This window comes from Podarcis liolepis (genome assembly GCF_965112155.1).
Source record: "Podarcis liolepis genome assembly, chromosome: 5".
Lineage (NCBI taxonomy): Eukaryota > Metazoa > Chordata > Lepidosauria > Squamata > Lacertidae > Podarcis > Podarcis liolepis.
Window position 1 is genome coordinate 95,272,648 of NC_139556.1, and position 27,911 is coordinate 95,300,558.

The 27,911-nt window shown below is 51.0% G+C and overlaps 1 protein-coding gene across 3 annotated transcripts in view; it reads left to right on the top strand.

Moving 5' to 3' along the window:
- Window positions 1-26,398, top strand: part of EPHB3 (EPH receptor B3) — an 84,500-nt gene extending 58,102 nt beyond the window's left edge. For 2 of the 3 annotated variants that reach the window (XM_083503994.1, XM_083503996.1), the window contains exons 4-16: window positions 11,388-11,543; window positions 12,413-12,748; window positions 14,951-15,075; window positions 16,436-16,604; window positions 16,723-16,828; window positions 18,319-18,371; window positions 19,054-19,176; window positions 19,304-19,551; window positions 20,913-21,128; window positions 21,579-21,743; window positions 21,830-22,023; window positions 22,352-22,507; window positions 25,052-26,398. In XM_083503994.1, the coding sequence (XP_083360120.1) occupies window positions 11,388-11,543; window positions 12,413-12,748; window positions 14,951-15,075; window positions 16,436-16,604; window positions 16,723-16,828; window positions 18,319-18,371; window positions 19,054-19,176; window positions 19,304-19,551; window positions 20,913-21,128; window positions 21,579-21,743; window positions 21,830-22,023; window positions 22,352-22,507; window positions 25,052-25,160 (2,156 nt within the window). In that variant the 3' untranslated portion in view covers window positions 25,161-26,398. The remainder of the gene's footprint in view (window positions 1-11,387; window positions 11,544-12,412; window positions 12,749-14,950; window positions 15,076-16,435; window positions 16,605-16,722; window positions 16,829-18,318; window positions 18,372-19,053; window positions 19,177-19,303; window positions 19,552-20,912; window positions 21,129-21,578; window positions 21,744-21,829; window positions 22,024-22,351; window positions 22,508-25,051) is intronic. The other variant, XM_083503995.1, reaches the window with a different exon arrangement.
- Window positions 26,399-27,911: the final 1,513 nt, after the last annotated feature.

The window sequence follows — 27,911 nt, forward strand, 5'->3', positions numbered from 1 at the left end:
GTCGACATCTTTTTTGGGGTGGGGTGGGGGGAGGGGGAGCATTCTACCAGGTGAGCCTGAACCTGCTGACTAGAGCCCACACACAGATTTACCACTGTTTGTCAAAACTACACCAACAAGAACCCGCTTCCATGAATGTACTTGACAGCTGGGCAAGGGTTAATTTATAACCCCAGGAAGGCAAACCCCATCTTTGGGCCTCTGGTAAACAAACAGATTTATCAACAAAAGCTCAGCACGGACTCATGGGAAGAGTCAACTGAGAACACTCCATTAGCAGTTACTACTATTGTGGGTTGCAGTGCCACATCTATACACAATATATATACGTTGGTGCTGTGAACAAGGGATGTGGGAACCTGTGGCTTGTCAGTAGGCCTGGGTAATTTACCAGTATGTCGCCCTGGACTGGTTTTAGGGCTAGAGTCCTGTGGTGCCTCATGGGGCCAGGGCTGTTGCAACTGGTTCCTCCCAGGTTTATGGCAACCCACGTCAGAAGTGTTTTTTGGCAAATCCTTGGATGTCAAATTTCCTTTGGCCCAAAAGTTGTTCAAATAAGGCAATCCTACTATATCATAGTATAGTTGGCGGTTTGAATCCCTGCGACGGGGTAAGCTCCCGTTGCTCGGTCCCTGCTCCTGCCAACCTAGCAATTTGAAAGCACGTCAGAGTGCAAGTAGATAAATAGGTACCGCTCCGGTGGGAAGGTAAACAGTGTTTCCGTGTGCTGCTCTGGTTTCACCAGAAGCGGCTTAGTCATGCCGCTGTACGCCGGCTCCCTTGGCTAATAAAGCGAGATGAGCACCGCAACCCCAGAGTCGGTCACGACTGGACCTAATGGTCAGGGGTCCCTTTACCTTTACTACATTGTGATGTTTGGCTGGTGATACATCATGAGGTTGAAAAGCTGATATCGTGCAGCCCTACTTGTCAGGTGTTGTTGGGACTTCAGTTCCCATCTACCAGCATGGCCAACGGTAGTCCTCGGGTTCTCCATCTTCAGCTCTGAGTTGATCGTTGCTTCTTACCCAGGTGCCTTAAGAAGCAAGGAGGAATGGGAGTCCCCAGCACGTTCATTTTTTCCGTTCTGGGATTTGTGTGTGTGTTGCATGTGGATGAGGAGTTATCCATCCTTTTAGCATCTATGGGCTGCCTGAAGCTGCAGGGAGACTTTCCGCCTAAGAGAAAAGCAGGCCTGGGCCTCAGAAGCCAACCTCCGAGGGCCCTGCCTCGAGATCAGGCCAGCTCATCCCATCGCTCTTTGATCAAAACGAGCTGAAGGCTGAAGCAATCCAGGGAGTGGCTTTCTCAGGGTAACTGGTTGGGCAAGGCAGCCTTAAGAGAGCTGCCACTGTGCTGAGACAGCCCTAAGAGGATTGCAGCAATGAGTGAAATATCCTGAGCTGTGGGTTTCATCTCCCAGCGCTTGGCTCACGCGCTGCTTAGATGGACCTCTTCCTTTGCAGAGGCCAGGTCCCCTCGGTGCGTGGCTGAGTGCATATCGCCGTTTGGATGCTTCATGTTCCAGATTTCTTACTCAGCAGGGGACTTGGGAGATGGGCGGAAAGGGGTTCGTATCAGCGAGGAACATTTGCTAATAAAATGCTTAGGTCATCCGGTGGGATTTTTCCAGAGAATTGCAGCATGAGCAAAGCATCCTAATGGATTGGCTCCCTCTTTCCTGGCGCGGCTGCTCCGTGCGCAGAATATTGTCTCCGTGTCTGCAGTATCAGGGGTGGTGTCCCTCCCAGATGTGCTGGCTGGAGCTGTTGGGAGCCGGCGTCCCAGGAACATCTGCAGGACCACCAGTTCCCTGTCTGTGCACTATGTGGATGTCTAAGGCACTGTAATGTGCTTGGTTTGGCCTGGCTTCCTTTGGACAGCGCTCTCCAGGGATGGTGCAGATGCAAGGCTGGCCATGCTTGTTAATATAGCTGACTCTCTCTGCCGGTTACAGACTCTTATTATTATTTATTACATTTATACACCAGCTTTATCTTCCCGGGAGCTCAAGGTGGTGTATATGGTTCTCCTCCTCCCCATTTCATCCTCACAACCACCCTGGGAGGTAGGTTAGGCTAAGGGATGGTGACTGGCCCAAGGTGAGCTTATGCCTGAGTGGCGAGCTTGAATTATGGCTGGCCAGCCTTCCCTCCTCAGGATGGTTGGGGAACCTTCCATCCAGGTAGCAAAGGCAGCCCCTCCAGACCTCTCTTTTTTTGCCCCCCCCCCCCGGGACTCTTCGCTTTTGCCTTGTTAATTTTAATTTCTGTTAAGAGAAGTTGTTGTATGCTGATTAATTGTAAATAAAACCTCTAAGCAGTTTACAATTTGATAGATAGATAGATAGATAGATAGATAGATAGATAGATAGATAGATAACAAAAGTAGAATTTAAAATAAGCTTTTTAGAAAAATCAAAATATTAATAAAATCAACTACTACTGCTGCTAATAATAATAATAATAAACTACCAGCCCTGCTTTGCACCCCCCTTGAATGTTTTTTGTCTGGCTCCTTGGACTCTGATAATGCCTCTTGCTTGTTTGGCTGAAGAATACCTGGGGGGGGGGAGAGGGAGACCTAGAAACTAGCATACTGCACAGAGATGAAACTCACATTCGTTGCTCTGCCTGCTTTTTCCTCTTGCCCCACCCACCATTCCATGTGGCCCCCGAGCTGTATAAGGTCCCCCATTCCTGCTGTAAGCATGGCTTGGAAATGATCCCGAGGCAACTTTGGTTGTCATTAGCACTGCTATAAGGCTTACCTGGGGAGCCAAAGCGCTCCCTTGTTCCTGACCTCTTCACTGTGAGCAGGGCTTCAAGATAATATCACACCTAGAATCACAGACTGGTAGAGTTGGATGGGACCCTGAGGGTCATCTAGTCCAACCCCCTGCAATCTTTCGACCAACATGGTGCTCAAACCCACAAACCTGGGACGAAGAGTCTTGTGCTGTACCGATTGAGCCTGAAAAACAATTCCACCTCAGCTTGGAATCCTTTTTACAAAAAAAAAGTGATGGAACCAGCCGTATGCCCCCAAAGCCTGTGATTAATTCATCTACTTTGAATCTTTTTTTTTGGGGGGGGGGAGATATAGAGCCTTCCCCCCTCCCCATCCTTGCAGCCGTGCCTGCAACAAAGGGGTTGATTATGATGTGAATGGAAGTCTGTTTGAGGGTTTGGATCCAGCTACTCACAGCTGTGGCCTCCTGGCATTTATCAACCCCCCAGAAAAGAGGGTCACACAAGACGCCTTGTTCCAACCAACGGAGCAGGCAGTGGCTTTGAGGGGTTGGGGGCTAGGGGGCTGCCCGCACGGGGGGGGGGGGCTTGTGCTGGGTGTCGCCCACAGGGCTGACAGGCTGCAGTCAGAAGGGGCGCATGGTGTCATCTGCCGGTGAGCGAAGCAAGGGGGGGGATGCCTAGCCTCTCGGGGAATGGGAGGCGAAGGAAGGGGGCTGCTAGTAAGCCATTAGTCTCTTGTAAGGGAGTGGAAATGCTAGCCTACCTTTTAGGAGTGTTGTACTGATAACTGAGACTGAATGTGAAATGCCTCTCTTGCCTTGCATAAATGCGAAAAGTGAATTGAGTGCATGGGGGAAGCCATAGCTCCGCAGCTGCAAGAGCACACTTGTGAGTGACAGAATTACAGAATTGTAGAGTTGGATGGGACCACGAGCGTCATCTAGTCCAACCCCCTGCCATGCAGTGAAGCATCTTCCTCAGCGTGGAACTCGAACCCACAACCCTGAGATTAAAGTTATCATGCTCCGCCAACTGAGCTATGCAGGCGTGATGTTCCACATTCATTTCTAGTTTGTAGGATTTGGGGAGGCCAAGACCCCAGCTGGGGCGAGTCCTGGCCATTTGGAGGAAGAGGCTGCGGGTCCGCTAGGTGGGTCTGGCTCAAGATTAAGGCAGCTCCTTATATGAAGAGAACACAGAGGCAGTTTCTGCCAAAACTGCAAGCAGTTTTTAATAAAATGCATGTGCAAATTGTTTTGCTTAGAGAAGGTACTGAGGAACACACACCCCCCCCCCAAAAAAAAAGAGAGGGAGAGATTTGTAGCAAAAAGCAACAGCTCAGCAAAACGAATCAGGCAAGACACCTGTAGCCTTGGCTGGTGATAGTGAAGCTGGTTTCTGTCAATATTCCCCTCAAAACATATTTATTGAAATTTCTAACATGCAAAAATTGGAAAACACAGGATCATGTGTGGAGCCAGTCATACAAAATCAGCAGAAACGCTGGTTCTCCCAGAAATGTAATATCGTTTACTTCTCTTGGTTTTATTGTGGAAACGAAAGGGTCTCATCTACCACCACCGTCCCGTGACAGATTGCGCCCCTGCTCTGTTTACAGCAGCCATTGGTTTCGTGGAGCAGTGTCAGCTCCTCATAGATGACTCCTGTGGCACATCTTCTTCTTTTGAATTCCCAGTAAACCCAGCACTGCTTGTCAAAATATTCTGAGTTCCAGAGAACCCACCCCCTCGCAGGTTCATTAGAAAATGTGCAAACAGTACCGAAATTTTAAGTACTTGGTGATGATTTGGGAACTGAGAGGGCAGGATATAATTATCCGTGGACCTTCTGGGTCCCCAGGATGGATCCATTTTACCCGTGGGCAAGTGTTTAGCTGAAACCGGGCCAAAGCCATTAAGCAGATGAACTGGAAATGAGGAACGGGTGTGGTTTGTTAGTTTATGTGCTGTCATCAAGTTATTTTCATTGCCCTTTAGCTTCAGGGTGGCCAGTGTGGTGCCCTACAGATGTTGTTGTACTACAACTCCCATAATCCTTCATCATTGGCTATGCTGGCTGGAGCCAATGGGAGTTGGATTCCTACAACATCTGGAGAAGATTGTGTTGGGTATTAAGGCTCTGGCAAGGATTTACTTGGTTCGCCAAGTCTTATGGGAAAAAGTGACAAGTGGGGTGCTGCAGGGTTCTGTCCTGGGCCCGTTGTTGTTCAACGTCTTTATAAATGACTTGGGCGGAGGAATTGAGAGGGTGTCCATCCAACTTGCAGATGACACCAAACTGGGGGGGATGGCTAATGCTGCAGAAAGCGGAATCTGGATTCAGAATGACTTCAACAGATTTGAAAACTGGGCCCAAATTAACAAAATGAATTTCAATAGGAAAAAACTACACAGATATACGATGGGGGACTAGCACATGTGAAAATGATCTAGGGGTCTTAATGGACCAAAAGCTGAGCATGAGTCCACAATGTGATGCAGCAGCAGCAGCATAGAAAGCCAATGCTATTCTAGGCTGCATCAACAGAAGTCTAGTGTCCAGATCAAGGGAAGTAAGAGTAGGATTTTGACGAGCTGGAAGGTGTGGAGAGGAGGGCAACCAAGATGATCAAGGGTCTGGAAACCAAGCCTTATGAGGAACGGTTGAAGGAGCTGGGTATGTTTAGCCTGGAAAAGAGGAGACCGAGAGGAGGTATGATAGCCATCTTCAGATATCTCAAGAGCTGTCACATGGAAGATGGAACAAGCTTGGAGTTTTTTTTTCTGATCCAGAGGGTAGGACCCAAACCAATTGCTTCAAGTTACAATAAAGGAGATTCTGACTAAGCATCAGGAAGTACTGTCTGACAGTAAGAGCTGTGAAGTCTCATTCAATGGAGTTTTTTTAAGCAGAGGTTAGATGGCCATCTGTCATGGATGCCTTAGTTGATATTCCTGCATTGCAAGGGATTGGGCTAGATGACCCTCCCAACTCTACAGTTCTATTATTCTATTATATACTGTCCTCAGGAACACATCGGCAGCACTCTTAAGCCCAATTCAGTTAGACTTTTAATGCTGAATCACCCTGGCATTAAAAACATAAGCATTGCCTTCCTGCTTCATATCAAAGACCCGTTGCCTCCCAGTGCGCACAGTCTCCAGTAGTGGTCAGTTGGGACCTGGTGGAGAGAGAGAGCCTTCCCCATCCTCTGGCTTCTGGTCTGGTAATCAAAAGGCCTTTGAGCATCAAAGTTCCATTCCCAGCTAGAAAGGCCTTCTTCACTCAGCGCATAGTTTCAACTATGGATCTCGCTCCTACAGTAAGGTTACCAGATTTTTTTCAATGAATCCGGGGACACTTTTCAACTTCCTACTAAATAGATGGAGTTTTTCAGGGAACTGATTTGTCAATCCGGGAAACGGGGATGTCTGGTAACCTTATCCTCCAGGAGGCAGGGATCCTCTTGGATGACTTCAAATGAAGATAACATGATGGGCAAGGCTATGGATGGTTACAAGCCATGATTACTATGTCCTGCCTCCACAGTTGGAAGCAGCAACGGAATACCAGTTGTTGGAAACCACAGGTGGGAGAGCTCTCTTGTGCTCCGAGCCTGCCTACAGGTTTCCCACAAGCCTCCGGTTGGCTACTCCAGTTGGCCATTGGCTCGCAGCTGGCTCTTCCATTGTTGTGACTCATAACGGCCCTCCATCAATTTGCCTAATCCTTTAAATTAAAAAAAAAAAAAGCCGGCTGAGCCACCAGGGCCTTGACTGCATCTTGTGGCAATGGATTCCAGAAGTTAATTATTGCTGACAGCCTGGGCTGTAAATAGTCTGGAATGCCAGCAAGGTGGGAAGAAGGAAACGCGAATGGCTGGGAACAGAGCCTGAGGGAAGTCAGGCAGACGGTCAGAGGAGACAAGGTCAGCGCTGGTTGTTGCCCAAGCAGATCCCAGACCTGATCCAGAAGGTCTGGGCCAGCCCTTTTTCAAGGTCAAGAGAAACCAATGGGCTTCCAGGAAGGGGTGTTTGGAAGTCCCCCGGATGCCGTGAGGCCATCATATATTCTGGGGACCCTCTCAGCCCACGGCTTCTCGGGGCAGTGGAGCCCAGATCTGGAAGGAAGGCACCTTGACAGCCACGCTATTGTGACACAGAATTCCCTGTTTCCTCCGGATTGAAAGTTGTCCCACATTTACTGTGCCGTAATTGGCTAACCCACTTTGGGAGATGTTGTAGCTGCAATGGGGTAATAACCATGCTGCGAAAAGCCACGATTTGCACATCCAGGGTGAGTCAATGCCATGAATGCTTTTCCTCACATTCAGCAGACATCATGTGCCCAGGAAGCAAGAAGAAATAAACAAACACAAGTTGACACATTAAGACGTTTCCGGGATTTGGGCACAGCCCAGGGTAAATAAGGTGCAACTCTAGAAAGGGATACCTCTCTAGCACAGACTAGCCAAGATGGTGGTTGTTGTCGTTGTTTGTAGATCTCATATCTACAGAATCATGAAATGACAGAATTGTAAAGTTGGAAGGGACCCTGAGGAACATCTAGTCCAATCCCCATTCGGGGATTGAACCTGCAACCTTGGCATTATCAGTGCCACGCTCTAACCAACTGAGCTATCCAGGCATGAAAATGCAAGATACATGATAGCAGCACAGGCCACTACAGGATGGTGAGATGCTGCAGGCATAAATTTCTGAAGCAGGGGGGTTGCACATAGAGCCTGGGGTCAATGTTATTCATGAAACAGGATTCATGCACCTCGAAGCTAGAGCAGGGCTGAGGTCTAGGGGAGCCTGGGAAGAGATGATGGATTGCGCTTCTAATCACTTTCCTTCCTTCCTCACCAAACAACTGGAAAAAGAACATGGAAAAGTCAAAAGGCTCTGTTAAATATTTGCCAGAAATCTGGCAGGGTAGGGGGATATGGAAATTATTCATCTGATTTGAGCTTGGCAAGAGGGCAAGGACGGCGTTTGCTGCCTCTGGATTCCACCCACTCCGGTTTCGGTGCAGTCCTGGCAGTTTCCTGTCGCACTCCAAATTCCTGTGGCACTTCTCTGTGGTTAGGCAGGATGAAGAGGGCTTTGCCTCGGCAGTCATTGCCGGGGTCGGCGCACTAGGGCTGGGCCCCTGAGCCTGACCACGCGTGGGGAGGATTCCTCCGCTCCTCCTGTTTACTGCTGTGTGCTCATGTCCTGCCCTGGGTGGGTTGGATTTTTTGCTGTGGCCACAGGATGGGAGTCTGGGAAGCCTGCACTTAAAAGCACGACAGGTTTTGAAATCGGAACTTGCAGCGCAGGATCTGCTGCATCTTTGCAGAAGCTTAAACGTTTAGGAAAACAAGGGGAAAGCATCTCGTCCTCAGGGCGGCAGAGAGGGAGAGGCTACAAATAGACTCAAGGGGAGAATGAGCCCATCTTGGGGAGAGGGAAGGCTTAGTCCTTGCAGCTCTTATCTTCTCATCCTGCACAGCCATCTCTTTCTGTCAACAATAACTTTCCTTTCCCTGTCCCCAGTATTTAATAAAGTACCCAGGTACTTCCCATTTTGATGTGAACCAAACTAGGAGCTGGTGTCCATCAGGGAAGGCATATTTTTGTTACGTATTTTGTGTTTTTTATATTGAAATTTTATGTTGCGATCTGCCCTGAGATCTATGGGTAAAGGGCGGTATACTACTAATACTAATGCTAATACTAATACTAATACTAATACTATTAAAAAGGCAATACTGAGTGTGTTGGACTGGTGGTCTGGTTCAGTTCAAGGCAGACTCCTGTGTCCACCAGCCTTCGCTACCAAAGGTAAAACAAGGCAGTGAATTCACTCCTATGCACTCAGGAACATTTCCAAAATCCCAGTCTCGGCTGTTTTTATCTCCGATCTAGCCAGGTGTGCTAGTTCACTCCATCAATGGAATTGTTTTAGATGTGGCGTCAAATAAAGACTCCAGCCCTCTCCTCTCCCCTTGGATGTGCAGTCCAGGATTCTGGCAACTCATTTTCTGATCAGCTCTGTGCATTTCAAATCTGGGGCTCTCTCTCTCTCTCTCTGGGTGTGTACATATATCACGGGGATCCTCTTTCTGCAGTGACCATTTGTTCTCCAGTCTCAGTCCTGTTGATTTGTTGGGACCAATTTTTTAACCTGCATTCAGCGTTTTTTGTTGAGAACAGAGGAGCCATGTGGATAGCTTGGTTGGGTAGAGCGCAATGCTGATAACGCCAAGGTCGCAGGTTCGATACCTGCATGGGGCAGCTGCATATTCCGCATTGCAGGGGGTTGGGCTAGATGGTGCTCAGGGTCCCTTCCAACTCTATGGTTCTATGATTCAACAACAACAACAACAATTTATTATTTATACCCCACCCATCTGGGTGGGTTTCCCCAATCAATTTGATTGAGGGGCCCCAGTGCGATTTCCTGATGTCACATGTGACGTTGTGAGAAGCCAGGGGACAGAACTGAACACCATCTGAACATTGAGGGGGCCTGGCTCCATAAAAATATGTATATATATATATATATATATTTTAAAATGGGGAGCCTGAAACTGCTTCAGTTGCTAGAAGCTGGTGCGTATGGTTGGGAATCAATCAAAGCTGGCAGCCATGAAGTTATTAGATCAAGAGGTTCGTGTTTTCGGCCTGTCCCTCTCCTTTTTCCCCTGTTCTCTCCCACTCTTGCATATTTTTCTTTCTTCCCTGTATTTATTTGAAGTAGTAATAATAACCATAATCAATAATAAATACCAAATCCAGGAGCAGGGGAGAGGAAAGAAAGGAGCTGTGTGGAAAACGGCTCAGTCAGCCCTCCAGGCGAAGGCGGCCTGGGACGTGGTCGGTTGTTCCAGGCCCCCGGGGATTGGAGGGTGGAAAGGAAAAAATGTCTTGGCTCTCGCAGCCCGACTGCTCAGCAACTGTCAGTCTGGTCCACGGAGGCAGCTCCGAGGTCAGCAGGAATCCCAGAGTGAGATGCTTCTCGCTCTTCTCCCGGGATTCCTGCGGTAGTGTGAGAAGACGGGGGGGGGGGGGACTCAGCAGGCAGGAGCCTCCTGGCAGCACCGCCTCTGGGGCTCTGGGAAGAAAAGATGGGGGGGGGAATGTTCCCACACGGCCTGGGGGCTTTTCCAAAGCCCTCAGGGCGCAGATTCCACCATAAGCCGCCCACCAAGTCGAAGCTGACCATGGCTGGACGGTGGGGTGTAAATTTATGGGCTTTTAAATTATTATTTTGTGACATTTTAATGTTTTTATTGTACTGTACACTGTCATGGATTTCTCCCTCCAAGTTGGTGGTTTATAAAAAAAAATGCAATACAGTGGTACCTCAGGTTACATACGCTTCAGGTTACAGACTCCACTAATCCAGAAATAATGCTTCAGGTTAAGAACTTTGCTTCAGGATGAGAACAGATATCGTGCTCCGGCAGCGCAGCGGCAGCGGGAGGCCCCATTAGCTAAATTGGTGCTTCAAGTTAAGAACCGTTTCAGGTTAAGAACAGACCTCCGGAACGAATTAAGTACTTAACCTGAGGTACCACTGTACTGTTCAAATCATTGTGGAAGAGAAAGAGCTTGGTTAGGTTGGCCTGCTGACGATTTAAATTTGGAAAGTGCTTTGCAATTTCCCCCCGTTTTGGGTTCACACATGCCTGCGAGGTAGGCTGTATCCTAGCTCCCATTTAAGGGGCAGGAGACTTGGATGTGAGAGAAAGAGAGAGAGAGAGAAGCAAACTTTGCCCAGGGCCACAGCCCTCCCTCATTGAACCTCTCTCGGATCTGGCATCTTCATCCACATCCACGTCAATGCCGTCCTCCCTGCATTCATGGACATTGGAAGTGATTGGAAATAAAAGGAAGAAGGAAGATCTGTGGGTGAGAGGAATGGAGCAGCCTTGAATGTCAGGCTGGAGAGCCTAAATCAGGGATGGGGAAACTGTGGCTCTCTAGATGTTGTTGGACCGCAGCTCCCAATATCGTTCACCATTGGTCCTCCTAGCTGGGGTGATGCTGTGGACAGAAAGCACAACCCTCACTCTGATTTGGCTTTATTATGACGCCATGTAGCTAAGCTAGTTCAGAACGAGGGCAAGGTCTTCATGTTCACCACCAAGGCCCTTTTCCAGCCACCATGAGGAACCTGACTTCAGGTGCTGCAGGCAACCCAGAATTTGCGCCACCAGTGTTTGCTCTGTGATGGTTCATTTATCTAGATAAAGATCAGGGTGTGCTTGTCTGTGTCTCACAACACCATATTCTTCTGCATATAAATTGCTTTAACTGATCCCAGCCTTGTGTTTTCATGTTGTTGCAGCCTGTCCTGGGATGACAATAATAATGATTAATAATATGCAAGCCATCGCTCCATGCTGTGGCCAACATGCCACAGTGATTGTTAATTTTAGGATTTGCTTGTTATTGCCCGGCCTGGCGAGGGCATTCGTTTGGGTGAGGTGTTGCAACAAAAAAGTAGGCTGAAATATGAAGCAATTTGGTTTTTTGCGTATGTGTACCAGCTCTGCATTTGCGTGTAATGGGGCTAAATTGGATCTCTTGTTGTGTGCCAGTAACTGAGACCTCCTCTCTCTCCTCCCCCCCCCCTTTCTAGCCTGTGGACCGGGCACCTTCAAGTCAAAGCAGGGGGAAAGTCGGTGCACCCCTTGCCCTCCCAACAGTCGGACAAGCTCCGGGGCAGCTACTCTCTGCATGTGCCAGAACAACTATTTCCGGTCAGACACCGATCCACCCGACAGTGCCTGCACCAGTAAGTCTGCCCTTCTGCTGCTTGGCGTTTCGGTTTCACTTCAAAATGTGTTTATTTTGGGCTTATTATTCCACTCTAGCTTGAGGGTACCAAGGCCAGTGAGATGATCCTCTAAGGTAGCACATGAATGCATTTATACTTCCGCCCATTGCTTTGTTGACGAAACTAACAATTTACAAAAGATTTGCAAAGCTGCTTCAGGAATTGGGAAGATGGGAGAAGAGGTATGCTGGTGACGCCAAACAGAAATGGCTTTTGGGGTGGGGTGGAGCCTCTACGCTAGCTTTGGGATGCTGTTGTTTACTGGAAGGAAAGGTAGCTGGGAGGTTGGCATGGTGTAAACGCACCAGCAGAACCAATCCTGTGCTTCTGCCGATGTTTATGCCCCACACCAATTTCCTTCCCCATCTCCCTCCCCGTGAGCAATAGCAACCTTCCTGCCAGGAACCTCCGCTCTACCCAGCCAGCGGTTTCTGATGTCACAGGTACTAGCCAATCGGTGCCTTCTGCAGCCAGCTTTTCCCTGGTTCAGACTAAACCATGCTGCAGACTTGCAGAACCAGTCTTCTTTTTTCAGAGCTTGGTTCAGGAGAGAAAAGGGTACATTTGCATTGTACCCACTCAAACCGCCATGCCTAAAAGCGTTACCTCTGCTTCCTCCAATACGAGGTGGTTGTAAAGATGACTAGAGAAACTTGTATGCAAAACTCGTCAAAGACTCACATGCCTTTGTGTAAATGCCAATCATCATTTTATTTTATTTTTGGAGAGGGGGTGGCAAAAGGCTCTGGGGTGGGGAAAGTCCAGCTTTGAGGGTAAGGTTTTGGGGGTTCTTTCGGGGCCTTGAGCCTCTTTTGATCCCGCGGCAGGTGTCCCGTCGGCCCCGCGCAACGTCATATCCAACGTGAACGAAACATCCCTGGTGCTGGAGTGGAGTGAGCCCCGCGACTCCGGGGGCCGGGACGACCTGCTCTACAATGTCATCTGCAAGAAGTGCAGCGTGGAGCGCCGGCTGTGCATGCGCTGCGACGACAACGTGGAGTTTGTCCCCCGCCAACTCGGCCTGACCGAGAGGCACATTTACATCAGCAACCTCATGGCTCACACGCAGTACACCTTCGAGATCCAGGCCGTCAACGGGGTCTCAAGCAAGAGCCTTCAGAACCCCCAGTTTGCCTCTGTCAACATCACCACCAACCAGGCAGGTGAGTGCTTCATGGGAAAGGGAGGGCAGCTGCCTAGGCTCTCCCTGGCAATCTCTGCTGAGCCAGCGGTGGAGCAGGAACCTCTGGGATTGAGGCCCTTTCATGCCAAACAGGCCCTGAACTTGGAGTCCTGGAGCTGCCATGGATTCCTGTAAGTGTGTTGGGTGTCTGGTTGTGCATCTAGCCAAGGATTTAAGGAGAACGTAAATGGTGTTGGTGGTTCTTGTTTAAAGAATCGGGAAGGAGCCTTACAGTAACTACGTCCTTTATTTCTAAAATCTTGCCCGAGGTTTGTTTGTTTTTAATGAGTTTGTACGCATTTCCCCTCCTTCGATGAAATGAGCCAGTGTGATGGCCTTCCAGGCTCCCCAGGCCTTGGATCCACCTTTCTAGAGCTGAAGGAGGAAGTTTGGAAGAGAGATGTTCTTTCTGACTTCTTCTTCCATCTCTATGCCCTTTTCCAGGCTCAGATCGATTCTCCTGGAGCTGGCTTTTACCCAGATCTCATGGGAGAACAAAGTATGTGCACACACTCTTTCTCTCCTGTCTCTTGGGACGGGAGGAGAGTGATACGAGGAAGGGGAGCGACCAGATGAGTGGCTCCAACACTCATTCAGAAATACAAATGTGGGGCCACTGACCTCCAGAGATTGGGGGCTCCTGTTGTGGAGTCAGGATGGCCAGGGCCAGCTCATCCATGAGACAAGGTGAAGCAACTGCCGCAGGCAGCAAGATTCACGGGGATGGCAGATCCGGCATCCAAGAACACATTGCTCACTTCTGCTGCCAGACCTGCTGTCTCCTCAGCAACCCTCTCCCCAAATGCTGCCTCCACAGCAGCCTCGCGGTGAATAGGAGGCACTGCTGGTCTCCTCCCACCCTGTTACCAGTGTTGATTTTCATCCCCCCCCCCCCTTTGCTCATGGCATAGATATTCACTCCCCTCTTCTTCCCTGGCAAGGGGGCGCCATTTTGTGGTTTGCCTCAGGTGCCAAAATGTCTTGAGCCGGCCCTGATAGTGGGCATCATTCCATGTTGCCCCAAAGACGGCTGTTCCAATGTGACTGGTGGGAAATTGCTGGTGGAGCTAGGTGAAGGGCTACCAACCTTTCTAGAAGGCTGCTACTGTAGGGATTGCAATAGAGGAAGGGAAAAGGGTTTCCATTCCGGATGATGGACTGGATCTTCCATCTCAGGTCCTGCATTCCAGTGGCTTAGCAGACACGTTGGCGCCTATCATGCCTTTCACAGTGACCTGTTTGACACAGCGAATGGAACGCCAGTTGGCTCTCCAGTGGATTTGAGCCATTTTTAGTGGTCTTGCGAATGTTTTGTTGTGCCTCCAGCTTTATTTGAGTCCTGGAAATCTTAGAAAATGGCAGTAGAAATCTGGCTAAGTAACACATTTGGAAAATCTAACATTCATGCTGGAGAAAACAATTCACATAAGAAATACTGGTGATTCTCAGACTTGCAAAACACCGACATTTAAACCCACAAAACAAGAAAAACACAGGCGAAATAGACAGGCAACATTCACCCCAAAAAAAGGCAGCGCAAACACACACAACCTAACAAGAAAATTGCAGGTGAACCCCTGGCTTACAAAAAAAACCCAACTGCCCAAAATACAGGGAAAGCACCCCAAAAGCACCAGGGTGGCCCCCATCTTCAGAAACAAAAATGCATCCAAGGAAATGGCTATTCCTCAAACTTACAAAGCACCTGCAGGTTTGCCTTTCCCCCTCTTACTTGAATGTTTTGGATGGGAGCTGGAAGACCAGGCTACAACTCCCATCACCCCTAGCTAGCAAGGCCAGAGCTCAGGGATGATGGGAGTTGTAGTCTGACAACATCTGGGGACCCACAGGTTGAGAACCGCTGTCCTAGAGAAAGGAAAGGAGCTGGAAGCCTGCACTGCTCTTTCCTGCCAGCCCAGCTGCTGCTGGCTTCTTAAAAAAAAGAGAGAGAGAGAGAGAGAGAGAGAGAATAACAATCTTTGCGAAAAGCGTTTTGAAAATCAGGAGTAATGGGGAGCCCTGATGGTGAAATATGGGGTAGGGGCAGAGGCACCAAGGTGTCTTTGGGTGTTGCATTGAGGACCTCAGCGACTCACATGTTGTCTGTCAGGGGAGCCGGATCAGTTGTTATTTCTGCTGATAAGGAGGGAGGCTGATACGTCTTCTCCCCCCCCCCCCCCAGCTCCTTCAGCAGTTCCCACAATGCATCTGCACGGCAGCACGGGAAGCAGCATGACTCTTTCCTGGGAGCCTCCGAAACAGCCCAATGGGATCATCCTGGACTACGAGATAAAGTACTTTGAGAAGGTAAAGCTAATCCTCTGGCAGGGACGTGGCGGGCACACTTCAGCTTGACAAACACTCGGCACACTTCTTTTCCCACTGGGAGGGGAATTAGGTAGTGTGCTGAGTTCTACTGCGGTAGCCAAGCAGGTGAGCCAGCCAAAGAGGAAGACCTCCGTTCAAATCTCGCCGTTTGTGCCGCCGCCCTGTCTGCAAGGTGGGGGGCTGGGGTGATGCTGGCATACTTTACAGGGGTGGTTGTGATGATTGCTGCAGAGATGGGGGAATCTTTCAGGCATTGTGAGACTCTCCACTCTCACCAGCCCCAGCCAATATGGACGGTGGGAGTTGGGGAACATCATCATCTGGAGGGTGCTGGATTCTATTCCATATATAACAAAACACTTTAGCAATGAGAGGTGCCGTACAGAGCAACGGTTAATAACAGCAGCAACAAATAATGACGATTAGCTATGATAAGGAGGAGAGAATGCAGGTTATTTAATGGGGGGAAGTATCTTATCAATGCACAGCCTTCCGAGTCTGCCTTTCTTTAGAGAAAACCACTAGAAAGTTGTGCAAAGGAGAATTCTGGGGTGTCCTTGAATGCCTTCGCTCTGCGTGTCCCTTTCTTGTAAAGGTAAAGGGACCCCTGACCATTAGGTCCAGTCGTGACCGACTCTGGGGTTGCGGCGCTCATCTCGCTTTATTGGCCGAGGGAGCCGGCATGCAGCTTCCGGGTCATGTGGCCAGCATGACTAAGCCGCTTCTGGCGAACCAGAGCAGCGCACGGAAACACCATTTACCTTCCTGCCGGAGCAGTACCTATTTATCTACTTGCACATTGACATGCTTTCGAACTGCTAGGTTGGCAGGAGCTGGGAATGAGCAACGGGAGCTCACCCCGTCATGGGGATTCGAACTGCCAACCTTCTCATCGGCAAGTCCTAGGCTCTGTGGTTTAACCCACAGTGGTTTAACCCACAGTGCCACCCGCGTCCCTGTCCCTTCTTGTAGAGCCGCCTAAAGCAGGTGTGGGGAACCTTTGGCCCTCTAGGTGTTAGAAACACAAGAAGAGCTTGTTGGATCAGTCCAATGGCCCATTTAGTCCAGCATCCTGTTCTCACAGTGGCCAACCAGATGCCTGTGGGAAACCAGCAAGCAGGATTTGAGCACAAGAGCAACTCTACCTTCCTGCAGTTTCCAACAACTGGTCTTCATAAGCATTACTGCCTCCAACTGTGGAAGCAGAAGACAGCCATCAGGGCTAGTGGCCTTTGACTGCTGTTCCTCCATGAATTAGTCTACTTCTCTTTTAAAACCATCCAAGTCGGGGAAGGGCTGGATGTGACCCTGAGGCATCCCCTTTTCTCTTTCCCTGCAGCAGGAGCAGAGCGACGGCATCGCCAACACCGTCACCAGCCAGAAGAACAACGTGCGCTTGGAAGGGCTGAAGTCCAACTCTGCCTACATGGTGCAGGTCCGGGCTCGCACGGTGGCTGGCTATGGGATGTACAGCCTCCCCATGGAGTTTCGGACACCAGTGGAGGATGGTATGAGCTCTGCACCTTCCCCTCCCTTCCCCACAGGCTTCTGCCGTCCAAGCATCTCCCTTCCTTCTCCACTCCCACCTTCCAACACTCTTCCTCCCTCTTCTTCCTCTCCTAACAGGCTCCAGTAGCAAGAGCTTCCAGGAACTGCCTCTTATCGTGGGCTCGGCTACCGCAGGCCTCGTCTTCGTGATCGCGGTCGTGGTGATAGCCATTGTCTGCTTCAGGTACTGGCGGGGACGACGGAGAGCCTGAGCTCCAGGGAGGGGCGTGACTATTCATTCTGTCAAGGATTGGATCTGCCTATATTAGCGATAGACAATTTGTGGTGTTGTCCAGATGTTTCGGACTACGGCTCCCATCACTCCAGATGTTGCTAGACTCTCAACTCCCAGTATGGCCAATGGTCAGGGGTGGTAATCCACAGAGTCCGGAGGGCACCACGTTGGCTATCCCCGGCTTGCATGAGCAAGCAAAAGTCTTGCGGCACCTCCAAGACTGATTGATTATGACTTAAGTCAGGGACGGGGAGACTTCTCCTTTCTAGAAGTTGTTGGACTCCCAATTCTCATCATCCCTGAGCCAGTGCTGGAAATTAGCCAGTCGCAAGGCGCATTTTGCAACTGGTGTGAGTCCCATTGCAACCACATGGAGATCTCTGAATACCAGGTTGGCAACTGGGAAAGCAAAACGTCACTTAGAGAAGGATTTGAAGTATTTTTCTCAAAGCTTGCATTTGCTTTATTCTGGATTGTTTTATTTGATGCTTTGATGTATTGTAAACCGCTTTGAGATTTCTTCTTTAAAATATAAAGTGGTATAGAAATGAAACCAACAACAAGAAAGATCTCACCGGGGGTGGGGGAAGGTGCCTAGACATTCCATTGTGGCGACCTCAACTGTGGCTTAAGGTGCCATTTGGTGATCAGCTTATATATATACAGTGGAACCTCTACTTACGGACATCATCCATTCCGAGGTCCATCCACTGGTCGAAACGGGACGCTAGAAGAGGCGTCTTGTGCACGTGCACGTTTGGTGGTAGTGCGCTTCTGCGCATGTGCAGACGGCGGCAGCCGCTTCTGCACACGTGCAGATGGCAGAAGCCGCATGCGCAAATCGTGGCAAACCCAGTGTTTACTTCCGGGTTTGCTGCAAATGCAACTTGGAACGTCCACGAGACGAGGCGTATGTAAGTCGAGGTTCCACTGTATATGAGTTTCTAATTCATGCTGGTTAGGGTCGATAGTCATTGCAGTCTGACCGCTTCTAGAAGGACCGCAGGTTCCCCCATCTCACCAACTTTCGTGGACTTGATTCCACTTCATCAGATGCATGGTGTGCAATTCTCAGTTGTCCATGTCTGTATAGATATCTGTATATCCATGGAGGCGAAAGGAATTATAAGCCACGAGGTCAGAGGGAAACAGAATGCAGAAAGTGCAGTCTGTGGCCCTTCAATCAGAGGTGCAATGAATGCAGCTTAAGCACAGAAGCCCTTTATAGCACCCTGCCTTCATGGTATCCCCAGGGCTGATTGAATACTCTCCAACTATTATCTGTGCATGGATAACAGACCAAGAGGATGGGTGGAGTAGATTTCGGCTCTCTGTGTGCAATGGTGTTCAGTGTTCCAGTGCTCAGGTTTTGGTGGAAAGATGACCAGGAGGCGGATAATGTTGCAGCCTGTTTGATGGTTTCCTTTCTCTTTGGGCAGGAAGCAACAAAACAACACCGACTCAGAGTATACGGAGAAGCTGCAGCAATACAGTGAGTATCAAGCCAGGGGTGGCATGAGCACCTGAGACACACAGGCACGTGAACGTTGTTTTTGTGGGTTCTGCTTTCTCAAGCCTGCATTTATTTCCCAGAGATGCCTGCATGCTGCCTGTGTGTGCTCAGCAGCCCCAAAGGAGGCAGTCACCTTTGTTGTAGCTGCTGCAAAAGGCTGCATGTAAACCTCTTCGTCCTCTTTCTCTGATGGAAAGGTGGTACATAGCGGTGAGGATCATGTATCCTCACAACTGTGCTCCCTTATGGCAATTCCTGGCGGCCTTCTTCCAACCCAAAGAAGCTTTGCATTCCGTTTTGACAAAAGAGATTACAAGTTTCTAGCCCTCATTGTAATAAGGAAAAACTGTCCATAGTATTCAGAGCTGGATTTTCCTTTAGGGGTGTCAGTGAATTGAAGGCATGTAAAAACCGCCTTTTTAGTTTAAAAAGAAAAATAATTGCATAATTTGCCACCAGATCCACGTTGTGCAAAAAGAATCCCGCATTGCAGGGGGTTGGACTAGATGACCCTCGCGGTCCCTTCCAACTCCACAATTCTATAATATGATTCTAATCTCAGGGATAATCAAGAAGAACCTAGGCGAGTCAAACTTAAATGAGCCCCAGATATGTCTGATAAAAGCATGTGTCCTTATCCATCGCCTCTCTGTCCTTGCAGTCACTCCCGGGATGAAGGTTTATATCGACCCTTTCACTTACGAGGACCCCAACGAAGCCGTCCGGGAGTTTGCCAAGGAAATCGACATTTCGTGCGTGAAAATCGAGGAGGTGATTGGAGCAGGCAAGTCACCTGATGGCAGCCCAGCTCCTGCCTTCCACCGAGGGAAGAGGAGGGGGCGGGGTTTGGCTGTGCTCTCGGTGGGTGTGGCCACTCACTTCCGTCATGTGACCGTCTTGCCCTCCCGCAGGTGAATTCGGAGAAGTCTGCCGGGGTCGCCTCAAGCTTCCAGGCAGGAGGGAGATCTTTGTGGCCATCAAAACACTGAAAGTGGGCTACACGGACCGGCAGAGGCGAGACTTCCTGAGCGAAGCCAGCATCATGGGGCAGTTTGACCACCCCAACATCATTCACCTGGAGGGGGTGGTCACCAAGAGCCGACCCGTCATGATCGTCACGGAGTTCATGGAGAACTGCGCCCTCGACTCCTTCCTGCGGGTGAGCAGGACTCCCTGGTCTTGCCAAGAGCTTCCTGGGCTCTTTTCAAGCAGATAACAACAATTTATCAATACCCCTTCCCCAGCCACTCTGGGCGGCTTTCAACAAAATATTAAAATACAGTAATGCATCAAACATTAAAAGCTTCCCTAAACAGGGCTGCCTTCAGATGTCTTCTTAAGGTTTGGTAGTTGTTTATCTCTTTGACATCTGAAGGGTGTCACTACCGTTCCAGAGGGCGGGTGCCACTACCGAGAAGGCCCTCTGCCTGGTTCCCTGTAACTTGGCTTCTCGCAGTGTGGGAACTGCCAGCAGCATACTCCATTATCTTTCTTATCCATTCTTCTTTGGTTGGAGCTTCTTCCTTCCATTTCTGCACATATAGAATCCAAGCTGCTGTTGGTACATACATAGACAACTTTAACAATTTTTTTTTTTGGGGGGGAGGAGGGGATTTCAACCCCTATCATCCCTAACAGAAACGCTTCGAGCTTTATAAATATACTCATCCTTGTGGTCTCTTCCAATTCTATGATCTGAGCCATATTCAACCCATCAAATGTGGATGGGTTGCTCCAGTGTTTGACAGGGGTTGCTTGTCATCTTACATATTGCACAAGCCGTGTTTGCCTGTGTGTGTGTACATGCACGCACCATGGCAAGTGTGCTGGGCCCGGCCGGGGGTAACCCGTGAAACACGGTCCAGGACCGGACCAGAATCCAAAGGTTCTGCTAGGAGTCAGTCCGACAGGGCCAAGGCAGGACACGAGGCAGGAAACCAGACAAGGACAGGTACAGGATCTAGCACACAGCAATGTTGCTCCCGCAACTTGGGGCGGAGTCTGACAGCCTTTTATCTTTGTCGGGGTAGCAGCCAGTCCTGATCCCCCAGCAACTCACCTCCCTGTTTTGCCCAAAGGCGAGCACTCAGGTCTCTCCTTCTCTCAGACCTCAGTCTCTGCAACTTGGGAGACGTTGGTGGGTTACTAGACCCAGGGGCCGCCTCAGCCTCCCCTGACCCAACCAGTAGTGGAGCAGCTGTAAGTGATGGCCCAGCTGGAGGCAAGGAGGTCATCCCTGCATCTGGAGCCAGGGAAGGCTCAGGCCCCTGACTCGGCCCAGCTGGTGCTTGTTGCAGGGGAACCTGTGCAGACTGGGACTCTTCAGGATCGGGCCCCAGACTTGGTTCAGGTGATGCCTGAGGCAAAGGATCCAGTGCAGACTGAGTCTCCTCTGGTTCCGAGTCCAAGCCTGAGTCCCAGGCCATCACAGCAAGGATAGGCAGGGAAGCAGCACATGGAGAGCTGATCTTTTCAAACCTGAGCAATTCTTTCTGACTCCTCTTCTTGTTCCACCAACAGCTGAATGACGGGCAGTTCACGGTGATCCAGCTGGTTGGCATGCTTCGCGGCATCGCCGCTGGCATGAAGTACCTGTCCGAGATGAACTACGTGCACCGGGACCTGGCGGCCCGCAACATCTTGGTCAACAGCAACCTGGTGTGCAAAGTGTCCGACTTTGGGCTCTCGCGCTTCTTGGAGGATGACCCCGCGGACCCCACCTACACCAGCTCGCTGGTATGTGACACCCTCGCCGCCATGCCCTGTCCCCCCCCCCCTCTCAGAGGCCTGGCAGAGAAGCCCTGTATAAGTACTGGTTTCTCCGCACAGAGATATCTAGGGCCACTTGCACGCTACAAGGAAACCCTGCGGGGAAAGAAGAGTTACCCCGATGAGGCCAGAACTAGAATTAAGAAGAGCACGAAAAAATATGCTGAGGGAAGAACTAGTGGGAGGTCCACATCTTTGGGAAGAGACCATAGCCTAGTGGTTAGAGCCACTGTTTGGCTTCCAGGTTCAATCCCAATGATGTCTCCAGGTAGAGGCCCTTTGTCTGAAAACGTGGGAGAGCCTGATTCATTACAGTTTAAAAATAAATAAATTGGAATGCAACTCTCATTAGCCCAGCATAATCAGGCTGACCCCATCTCCCTCCTGAAGGGGTTGGCGCTAATTAACGGTATCAAGTGTCTCTTCCCACAGGGCGGCAAGATCCCGATCCGGTGGACGGCCCCGGAAGCCATCGCCTACCGCAAGTTCACGTCTGCCAGCGACGTGTGGAGCTACGGGATCGTCATGTGGGAGGTGATGTCCTACGGCGAAAGACCTTACTGGGATATGTCCAACCAGGATGTAAGTACGGCCTCCTCCTGTGTAGGAGAAGGAGAGGTGCAGGAGCAAAAGTGCCCCTCCGTGACCCCTTGCCTGTTTCTCACTAGGTGATCAACGCTGTGGAGCAAGACTACCGCCTTCCACCGCCCATGGACTGCCCCACGGCGCTGCACCAGCTCATGCTGGACTGCTGGGTCCGCGACCGCAACCTCCGGCCGAAGTTCTCACAGATCGTGAACACGCTCGACAAGCTGATCCGCAACGCGGCCAGCCTGAAGGTCATCGCCAGCGTGCAATCTGGGTCAGTGCCGTTCGCCCCCTCACCCTCTCCAAGCACAGGCAACCTGCTGTGTCTGGACTAACTGTGCAAAGTTTCTAGCTCTCATGGAGGAAAGATAAATAAGCAAACCTCGGATATATCTATCTATGGCCTTGGGGGCTGGAGTCGGGGAGCAACCGGGGCTGGAGCAACGAGCAAAGAGGGTGGACAGGGAAGTGCACAGCCGCCTTTAGCCTCCTCGCGCGCCACAGGACTGCCAGGACTGCCCCCCTGCGGCTCAGCCCCACACGCAGCCCGCTCTCCCCCTCCTGAGCCTTGCCTGACCTCTGGGCTCTCTCATCCTTCGCAGCGTTTCCCAGCCCCTCCTGGACCGCACCGTTCCGGATTACACCACCTTCACCACTGTGGGCGACTGGCTCGACGCCATCAAAATGGGGCGGTACAAGGAGAACTTCGTCAACGCCGGATTCGCCTCCTTCGACCTGGTCGCCCAAATGACAGCCGAGTAAGTACGAAGGGGTGGGGCAAAGCACGCAGCGGCCCCAGGAGGCCGGGCCGTTTCCGGTTAAGCCAGACTACGTTGCAGGGGAAGGCCGAGATTGGCACTTTACGTCACCTAGGTATGATCTCAAGGGCCAGGTGATGACTGGAGCATCCTCACCAGGGATGCTACAAGCCACAGGGGAACAGAGATGGGCTTATAGTTCCCTGGTCTATTTGTGGTGGGCAACCTAACGCCTGCTTTTGGCTAGGATGCATTCAGAGTGTGCTGGCATACAGTTGAGACTTTTTGATGCTTTTAAGCAAGAGAGTGCCTACCCAGGGCCTCCCAGCTCCTTGATTCTGTGACCTCTTGAAATCATGCCCATTTTAATATGTCTGTTTATTACGCATTGCTCTTCTAATCCTATGGAATGGGGGAGACAGTGTGGGGCACCGAAGCCTTGCGCTCTGAAAATCTGGCTTCCACCATCCCCTTTTGACATTAGACTCCTGGAATTGTCCAATTTTTTTGTACCCTGTGTTTGCAGCTTTTAAGCGTCAGTAACTGCCTGGCCATAGGGACGCGGGTGGCGCTGTGGGTTAAACCACAGAGCCTAGGACTTGCCGATCAGAAGGTCAGCGGTTCTAATCCCTGCAACAGGGTGAGCTCCCGTTGTTCAGTTCCTGCTCCTGCCAACCTAGCAGTTCGGAAGCACTTCAAAGTGCAAGTAGATAAATAGGTACCGCTCGGGCGGGAAGGTAAAAACAGCGTTTCCTTGTACTGCTCTGGCTCGCCAGAAGTAGCTTAGTCATGCTGGCCACATGACCCAGAAGCTATACGCCAGCTCCCTCAGCCAATAAAGCGAGATGAGCGCCACAACCCCAGAGTCAGCCACGGCTGGACCTAATGGTCAGGGGTCCTTTTACCTTTAACTGCCTGGCCACTGTCAGACACTGGACTATGGCCACATTCACACCATACATTTAAAGCACCGTGAAACCCCTTTAAACAGCCAGGGCTTCCCCTAAAAGAATTCCAGGAGTTTTTAAAGGGAAACTGTTAGAAAAACCCCGTTCACCTCCCAGAACCACAATTCCCATAGTGATTTAACAGGCAATCCTTCTGCGCAGGGAACTCTGGCAATTGTAACCCTGTGAGAGGAACAGGGGCCTCCTAGCAACCCTCAATGACCTTAACAAACTACAGTTCCCAGGATTCTTTCGGGGAAGCCACAACTGCTTTAAATGTGAGCGTTGCCCCAGGTGGAGCTTTTGCCTAACCCTACATTTCCCTTCAACATTTTTGGGTTTTGATCATCCACACCTGATCTCCATCATGCTGTCTTCTGTGTCCAGAGAGCTCCTCTTCATTCCTTGCATTTGGACTGTGGAATGAAATTCTCACCAGCCTACCGGGCAGGGGTGGGTGGGTGGGGAGATGACAGTCTTTTGTAGACGATTCATCGTCTGGAGTCACAACTCGCCATTTCCTGGTGCCAGACACTAGTCGAAAGATCCTTGCTGCTGCCAAATGTGGCGAGCCGGCACTTGAGTATTTGCTGAGACCTTCATGGGACATGCATTCCATCAAGTCAATCCTCTTGTACTGACTTCAGCACTGCCAAAAAAAAGCAAAGAAAGACTTTGAATTGCCCCTTTGTTAGGCCAGGGACTCAGAATCCCCCCCCCCCCGTGCCTTCGCTTGAGAACAGTGGTGCTCTGGATTTAAATGTCTTATTGCAGGGGTGGGGGTGGGTTCTGCAGAGGGCCATGTATATTGAGTCACTCTCTCCGGAATGTGCCAAGCCAGCCCCGCTGCATCGAGGGCCCTCCTTTCTGTTCTGCTAGGTGGAGGCCTCTGAACGCCTGCCCCAGAGGCCTCCTCTGATGGCACCGCTGCTTGAGAATGGTCCTGTCCAGGGCAGGGAGGTCTCTTCCGTGTGTGGACTGTTCACAGAACCTTCCCACCCAGCAAAAAATAAATAAAAAACCCCCCAGCTGCTTAAACACGGACTCTGTATTCTTAAGGTCCAGGGACACTAACCCAAGTGTCAAATGGAGAGGAGGAAGGTCATCTGGAAGAGGCAGGCAGGACTGTGGCTGAAAAAGTCAATTCATTAAATGGAAGTCAGTTCACACCACTAAAAATAGAGTCGTGTCCATCCAACACAGTGCTAAGTTAGTGGTTCCATCAGGACAAAGATTTACGATTGCACAGTGGAACTTCTGCCTTTAAAACTGTATTGCGTTTGAGAACTCTGATCGCCTTGTGTGTTAGTGATTCTGACCACCGTGTTTTAATATAGGTCATTATTATTACCCCCCACGTTGCATCTTTTTTGAGGGCACCTAGTGAGTTCATGGCCAGGGAGAGATCTGAACGCCACTCATGCCTCTGAGCAAAAACACACTGCTCTCCACCAGCCCTCCCATTGATGCATCTGGTGGCAGGGAGTTCCATGGGTCAGCTGCACTTGCTCCCTTTCCTGCGCTTACTGACACCCCCCAAAAGCTGAGTTCCCCTTTCTGTGCGTTGCTAACGCCTTTGCTTCCTGTGTCTTTCCAGGGACTTGCTCAGGATAGGAGTGACGCTAGCAGGACACCAGAAGAAGATTCTGAGCAGCATACAGGACATGAGGTTACAAATGAACCAGACGTTGCCAGTTCAGGTTTGACGGCGGAGGACTCTGGCTTGGAATGGACCCGACGGGGGAACCTCCCTGGGATTCTAGTTTGTGGTGCTGCCCAGCTTCCTGAGTGTGGGGCGGGGAGAGGGGTCGTTCTCTCTCCACCCCACAACCCTCCACCCCCATATTTTTGCGTGGAGCCTATTGGCTTGTCAACAGACCTCTGGCGGGACGGACTAGGGTGGTCCTAGCTAGATTAACGGCACGCGGGGGGAGAGGCCTGGAGGAAACCATGCCTTTTTCTTCTTCCCCCCCTTTCCCCCTTTTTTTATTTCGCTGTTGCGTGCTCGCAATGGCGTGCCAGCAACGCGGAGTCTTCATATTGAAGGCGCATTATGGATGGGGCGGGGATGGAGGCACCAGCTCTCCCCTCTCACTGAGGCTCTCCCCCACTGCCCTCCAATGGTGCCATCGTTGTCCTTTGGGCATCTCAGCCCTCGCTGCGGAAGATTCCTCCAACTCCACGCTGCCCAAGAGGAAAAGGAATCCCCAGCCAACAAGCAAATGGAAAAAGCACCTGCCAGAGCCGCTCTCCTCCCCAGGAAAGGGGCACCCAGCCGGGCGTTTTCCCCGCACACCCAGAGACGATTGCGCCAGGGCCAGCTCCGCTCCCCGGGGCCGGCAGGGGGCGTCTGCAGGGAGAGATGGCGGCCGGTCCATTTGGGACCCTGAACGCTGGAACTACAAAGCCGGTGGCGGCACCGGCGAGTTTTCTACTCAAAGGAGTTGGGCGACCCGGCTCCGCGTCTTGCAATCGCAGCCGTGGGTGTTTCCAGAGACCCGTCAGCGCGAGTTTGCACAGAGATCACACGGACAGGCGGACGTTGAAAGGCAGCAGGATTCGAGAGAAAAGGGAGGCTGAGCGGAGGAGCCTTGCAATCTCAGACCCCCCCCCACTCCACACCCCCCGCCACGACTTCCTCCCCACCTCATGTTTTATGCAGGAAGGAGCAGGCCCTGTCAGCCGCACGCCCATCTCTGCGGATCCTTTTCTTGACACACGCTATGATCGCTGCCAAAAAGACTGGAACACTTCCCTCTATTTCCCACCCACCCACCGCCCCCCTGTTTCGTTTTGCTTTCTTCCGAAAGCCTCTGCAGCCCTGAGCCGAGGGGGCAGGAGGCTCCCTGGCGGAGGTGGCGAGCTTGCATGTGTACGAGTGCGTGTACTGGCCGTCTGGACCGTGCAAGAAGGCATGGGCCGAATAAAGGCAATAACAATTTTACTTGAGTTTCCTTCGATCGATCGATCCCTCCCTCTCTCCCCTCTCCCTTTCTCCGCTGCACAGAACCCGCAACACACACAAAATGCCAGGCACCTGCCCTTCCTACCTTCCTCTATTACAGAGTTTTTCTTCCTCCCTTTGCCTCCAGAAGGAAGCGGGCAACGCTTTCCTTCCAGCCGCAGGCTACAAGCAATGAGACGTTGGGAGGACCTTGCGAGTGGGGTGGCAGAGGCAACTGCAGAGTGCAGCCCCACCTCCTCCCGCCCTGCTGGTATCACAGAGTTGCTTTGTGCGTGTGTGTCCAGCTAACCACTGTCTCCCTTACCCACAATGCCTCTCTTCTTCCTGCGCAGCTTTGCCCAGCCATGGTGGTCCCTGGTTTTGGACCTGGAGGTAGCGAGGACAGAGGGCAGGTTAGGGGAAAGGGGCAACCCTCATCTGCTCAGGACTATAAGGAGTAAACACAGAGGAGGGCGGTCTGGGTAGGAATGGGAACAGTTGTGGCTGCAAGGTGAGGCCCAAATCTCTCTTGTCACTGCCCCATTCTCCTTTTTTCAGCCCTTGTACAAGGACAACCTTCGGTAGACACTGTGAAAGCTAAAAGCAGACCTGAACTCGTTGGAGTGGCCCCCCATGTGTTTTTGGAATCCCACAATTGGCCCCACCAGTGGCCAGGGATGATGGGAGTCATAGCACAGCATCCTCATGAGCCCCCATAGCAAGTGTGTCCACGCCCCCCCCCTCTTGCCAAAATGCTTCTTCGCTGCTTTTTTTCCTGGCTGTTTGCTGCAAAACCTTAAGATACAGAAAGGACCTTGAGCGCAATGGTTGACAGCACAGCTTAGCTAGCAGAATCTAATATCCCGCCTCCATCAGAGGCCTCCAGTGCAGCAACATCCTTCTTGGCTTGGGGAAAAAAACTGATGGGAGGGTCCCTTTGCAACTCCCCCCTATGGCTTCCTGTGGAGAAGGGGGCCTGACAGTTGAGGAGCAAGGGAGGTTGCCCTTGAAAGCCTTCAGCCCATGCTCCCGATTCCCATACCCCTATGAGCTGGAGGAGGCCATCCCATAGATGCATTGTCAGGTAAATGCGCACTCACGCCCATACGCAGAGGCACACACTTCACTCTTGCAGTTTCTGAACATTCTCCCACCAAAATGTAGCCTTGAGACGAGACCAGTGGCAGGTGGCTGTGATTCTCTTCGTTTAGCGGTTTTTTCATCTTGCAAAGCAAGCCCATTGACGGATTAGCGCTTTTAGCGGCTTAGCGGTTCAGCTGATAAGTGGCTTAGCGGCTTAGAAAAAGGGGGGGAAAGGGGAAAAAACCCACAGGAACTCGCAAGACATTTTCGTCTTGCGAAGCAAGCCCATAGGAGATTCGTTTTGCGAAGCACCTCCAAAACGGAAAACTCTTTCGTCTAGCGAGTTTTCCGTCTTGCGAGGCATTCGTCTTGCGAGGCACCACTGTACTTCACTGCAGGGCATTGGATCAGATGCACTGGCGGAGGAAGA